This window comes from Echinops telfairi, unplaced genomic scaffold (genome assembly GCF_000313985.2).
Source record: "Echinops telfairi isolate 266 unplaced genomic scaffold, ASM31398v2 ScPeMD7_2291;HRSCAF=2852, whole genome shotgun sequence".
NCBI lineage: Eukaryota > Metazoa > Chordata > Mammalia > Afrosoricida > Tenrecidae > Echinops > Echinops telfairi.
The window spans coordinates 48329008-48334346 of record NW_022106189.1 but is presented as its reverse complement, the minus strand read 5'-3'; the positions used below and the strand labels follow the sequence as shown (position 1 = coordinate 48334346).

The 5339-nt window shown below is 49.8% G+C and overlaps 1 protein-coding gene across 1 annotated transcript in view; it reads right to left on the bottom strand.

The window, feature by feature from the left end:
* Positions 1-5339, bottom strand: part of TCF25 (transcription factor 25) — a 26615-nt gene that overhangs the window by 13674 nt on the left and 7602 nt on the right. The window contains exons 2-4 of the mRNA XM_045293584.1: positions 2240-2407; positions 1729-1839; positions 844-962 (exon numbers count right to left, since the gene is read on the bottom strand). Coding sequence (XP_045149519.1) covers positions 844-962; positions 1729-1839; positions 2240-2407 — 398 coding nt within the window. The remainder of the gene's footprint in view (positions 1-843; positions 963-1728; positions 1840-2239; positions 2408-5339) is intronic.

Here is a 5339-nt window from a genome sequence, read left to right as displayed (position 1 = left end):
TGACAGACACCGGTGACGAGGGCGGCCGTGAGGCCCGCCACCCTACTGCTATCTTTTCTATTGAGGTTTTCCTGTTTTACTTTTGTTGTTGTTTTATTGTTAATGTTTTTCTGTATATGCAATCCAAGATTAGTAAATCTATAAACACAGGAACTGGATTAATGGTTTCTTGGGGATATGACAGGGGAAGTTGGGAGAAATGGGGAGCTAATAACGATGAGCATAAGAACCAGAAAATGTTCTAAAATCGATTGTGGCGATGACTGTACAACTCTTCTTAAGACGAGTGGACTATTGAATTGTGTGATTGTGACTTACATGCCATTAAAACTGTTGAAAACTGATCAGTTGCTGTGGAGCCAACCCCAGCTCACAGCTTCCGGGTGGCAGAGCAGAACGGCCCCACGGGGCCTTGGGCTGTTTCTCGGCAGCAGCCAGCCAGGGCTCTCCACTGAGGACTCTGCAGGTGGACGGAAACCTCCACCCTTTCAGCTAGCCGGCTGAGGATTACCATTTGTCTCACACTGGGGCCGTAACAAGCTTCCTAATGCTTCGAGGATACCAAAGGATGGCATTGTAAAATCTGACATGATCCGGGTTTAAAAGGGTCTTTTAAGATAGTTAAAAAATATATATATATACAGTAAAGCAGGAGCTCCCCAATCTAGCTTTCTTTCCATCTTATTTCCTAAGAGTTTAACAATATGTTTATCATTACTTTTAAGTATTGGAGAATTCCCTTTTCTTTTTAAAGTAAGTGCCATCCTCCTGGCCATTGAAAAGCTGCAGGGTAGGGGTGGAGGGTGGCAGGGGCTGGGGCGGGGCCCCGCCCCGCAGCCTTACCTGTGTTCCACGTGCATCGAGTTCCTCCGAGAGCCTTGGGGTGGGGGGCTGGCCTGGGCCTGCCCGCTGTTGTCCTCCATCCCTTCCTGGGCTTCGTTGATGTCTTCCTGCCCATTCCCCTAGGAGCCCAAACAACCTATTAGTGACTATACCAATTCTACTTTGAATGCTGGAACAATTAATAATAAAGTCACTTATTTTTAAAGAAAGAAGGCATAAAGTTTCATGGATTGCCTTAAAGACAATACATTTCATAAACTGCAGACCACGTATACATTTAGATCACTGGTTCTCAACCTTTGAGTCATGACCCCTTTGGGGGTCAAACAACCCTTTCACAGGGGTCGCCCGATTCATAACAGTAGCAAAATTACAGTTGTGAAGTAGCAACGAAAACAATTCTATGGCTGGGGGGTCAACACCACATGAGGAACTGTACTAAAGGGTCGCGGCATTAGGAAGGTTGAGAGCCACTGATTTAGATCCAAAGAATCTTTAAGCAACAGCAACTCAGAATAGACAGAATAACAGAACCAAGGAAGCCAGGATGGCTCAGCCCAGCCCTCAGGCGAATGGAACTGCAGTTTGGCAATGCCACACTGCCTGCAGGCAAGCCTGGCAGAGCTGAGGAGGCGGCATGATGGCAATGCCTATTCCCATCGGGGAGCGGCTCTGGGACTCCTCCCCCTTGAAGCAGTGAGGTCAGGCTGGAGGAGCAGCTCCCCCATCAGATGAGAAAGGGGTGCAGGGCCCTAACTTGCCACAGAACTCAGTGAACAAAGTGAGTACAGCTTGGTCAACATTGCCCTGGGGCCTCTCCTTGATGGCAGGAATGAGGGAAGGGGGGCAGTGCCCAAACTGGGCATGGAGGACACACGCACACACCGGAGCCTCTGCCGCTGCTGCCGCTGCCGCCGCTGCCGCTGCCGCCGCTGCCGCACTCTTCTTGCTCCTCGGCCTCCTCTTCTTCTTTCGGCCTTTGCCACTGGATGCAGGCTGAAAGGAAGCACAGTGTGACCTGTGAGGCCAGGGAGATGTGACAAAGTCACAGACCCCTGAGATCCCTGCCTCTAACTGCAGGTCCCCTCCTGCCTGCAAGGCAAGACAAGACACTGCTCCTGAGAGTCCAATTTCGGCCCTGATTCTCTCTTCTGAGTGACACTCCTCACACCAGCCCCAGAGCCGAGGCCCACAGCACCCAGACAGGGCAATGGGCCCTACGACAGCCACGCCCCTGCTCACAGGGAGGGGAGTCCGGGTGGGGCAAGCACTCCTGTCCAGACACCTACTCACCAGGCATCAATGCTGTCTTACAGACACAACAGTGACACACGAGAACTTGGTGCTCACAGGGGTGGGGGGTGCAGGGGGACTGGGTACACCTGGGGCCCCATACCTGCTCGGGGGCTGCTGCCCTGTCGCCACCCTCGCTGTCTGTCTTGGTCTCTGTGGTCCCAGGCTTGGCTCGACCTTGGCTCCCTGCACCTGCCGAGTCTGCAGATGCACTGCCCTCTGACTTGTCCCCACCGACCCCGGGCTCCTCCTCAGGTTCTTCAGGGTTGATCTGAGGTGACAGATGAGAGAGCAAGATGGCAGGTGGGCACAGGCACACATGGGCTGGCGTGAGGCAGGGGATGGAGACAGGACCCTACACAGCAGGGTTACCCTCAAGCAAGGGGGGGCCCTTGTCTTCTCCAAGCATTGAGTACACCACTCCAGCCCCTCGCCACCCACTGTCTGGCCCCATAAGGAGTTACAGACACAGGTTTTATGTCAGCGCACTAGATGCCCCAACTGGTCCAGGGCAAGAGGTTATTGCTAGTCCCCCCCAACCCCCAACATGGAAGTACTATCTGACTGTAACCAAAACTCACATGCCAGGGCTGCACTCGGATCTCAGAGGCACAACGTCAAGTAGAAAACTATACTCTTAGAGGCAAACAATCTCCCTTTGTGAGCCCCTTTGGGGAACTTAATGTTTTGAGAAACGCAAATTCCTAAGAGGCTTGAAGCCAACCTGCACTTCACACAGACAGGCTCCCTGGGAGGGGTGGGACTCCACTGAGGTCAATACTGTTTGTTACCCATCCAATCTGGCAGAGATGGACCTCTGAACCGGTGGGGAGGGCCTAAGTCTGAAAGAGGTCTACCTCGACACACTGGAGCGGGAGCAGACGAGCAACCTTCTAACCCTGAGATAAGCAAGCACCCTGAAGGAAGGAGCTGCTGGGTCAGAGTCTCAGGAGACCCCACGGCCACTGGCACAGAACAGCCACGAGGACAATGGTCCACACCCAACTGGGTCTCTTCAAAGCTCCTGAGTGGTCGAATCAGGTGCAAGTATTGGTCTCTCACTGTCCAAATCCAAGGAAGAGTGAAGACAATGGAGGATGCATGGTAACGAGTCCCCGGTGGACTCACGGGCCACACCAAACACCAACCCCCTGACCCTTGCACCCTGAGGACTAGACGGTGCCCAGTTACCCTCGCTTGCTGTTCTGAGAGAGAAGGCATAAAAGATCCTGAGTCGAGTGGGAGAAGATGTCAAGGGTTACTTGTCTGAGAGACTAGTGAGAACCTTGAGGCTATGACCCTTAGCCTCCCCCCGGGTCTAGAAATGAATTCACCTCTTAGCATTTGTGCTGAGAGCAGTCACCAGGGAGATAAGCACAGTTAGAATCATGTCACCTAGCCTCAAAAGGCCAGCAGTTACCCAAGGACAAAGTGGACAAGAGTTAGAAAATGGGGGAGGCAGGGAGGAAGTAGGAGAGCTGATGTCACATTGTAAGGGCAGTAATTAATGATAAAACAAAATGCATCATAATGACTGAATAGAAAATGGATCTGTTCTGCAAACTGTCACTCAATTCACAATTAAAAGTCAGAAACAAAAATAATGACCCACATACTGGACATCATTTGTTGGAAGCCCTCAGTGTTGTTCCTGATGTCAAGGGGCACTTGGCTGACAGTGTCCAATTCACTGCCTTCCACACAAAATGCCCCTCAGTCACCCCAAAGTAAACCTGCATTGTCCAGAAGCTGTCCCTGCCAAGGGGCACCCCCGAAGGGCGGTTAGATGAAGCTCCATAGATCCTGTCCACTGCACATATGGTCACTAGCCTCCCAGACAAGGCTCAGAGCTCTCACTGAATACTGGACAGGTGGCTTATAAAACTTGAGACCTGATTTTAAAACAAGGGGTGTATCGTTTATAGTTCAATGTGCTTTGGCAATTACATATGAGTGTGTACCCACAATGCCATCAGCCAAGTATACGCTTGTGCCTGGGTGGCACAAGCTTATACACTTGGTGCTGACCCAAAGGTTACTGGCTCGAGCCCACTCAAAGGTTCCTAAAGAGGAAGGCTTGGAGACCTAAACACCCCACCCCCACCACAGCCATATGGAGTATAGATCTACTCGCCATGAATCTGAATAAATTCAATGCTAAGTGACTTGTTTTGAAATCTGACACTAGTTATACACAATTCACTTATTGTGTTACTGGTGTTTGGTGCTTTGAGTCGATTCTGACCCACACAAACCCTATGTACAAGAGAACAAAACACCTCCCAATCCCCACCACCCTCACAACTGTCCTGGGTGAGCCCTTTGTTGCAGCCAGTGTTGGTCCCTCTCATCAAGGGGGTCCTTGTCTTCGCTGACCGTCCAGAGGATATGTCTCAAGTATGTGAAATTAAGTCTCGCCATCCTTTCTTCTAAGGAGCATTCTGGCTGTCCTTCTTCCCAAACAGCCTATGCTACTTTCAATGTTCCTCATCACCGCCATCACTCAAATTCACCACAATTCAAATGCACCATATTTTCTTTGGTCTTTCTTATTCAATGTCCAACTTTCACATGCATATAAGGAAACTGAAAATAGCATGGCTTGGGGCAGGCACACCTTAGTCCTCGTAGTAACATCCTTGCTCTTCACACTCTAAAGAGGTCTGGTGGGACAGATTGACCCAATGTATCATTTGATTTCGTGGCTGCTGCTTCCATAAGCAGGGATTGTGAATCCAAGCAAGACAAAATCCTTGACAACTTCAATCTATTCTCCATTTATCAAGATCTATTATAATCCTCACAACCCAGTTGTAAGGGTTTGGGTTTTCTTTTTTTTTAAATCATTTTATTGGGGCTCCTACAACTCTTATCACAATCCATACATCCATCCATTGTGTCAAGCACGTGTGTACATTTGTTGCCATCATCATTCTCAAAACATTTGCTTTCTACTTGAGGCCTTGGTATCAGCTCATTTTCCCCCTCCCTCCCTGCTCCATCCTCCTTCATGAACCCTTGATAATTTATAAAATATTTTTGTCATATCTTAAACTGTATGATGTCCCCCTTCACCCACTTTTCTATTGTCCATCCCCCAGGGAGCAGGTTATACAGTGAACCCTCGTTTATCGCGGTTAATCGGTTCTAGACCCTACCGTGATAAATGAAATTCCACGAAGTAGGATTCCTTATTTGTAAAT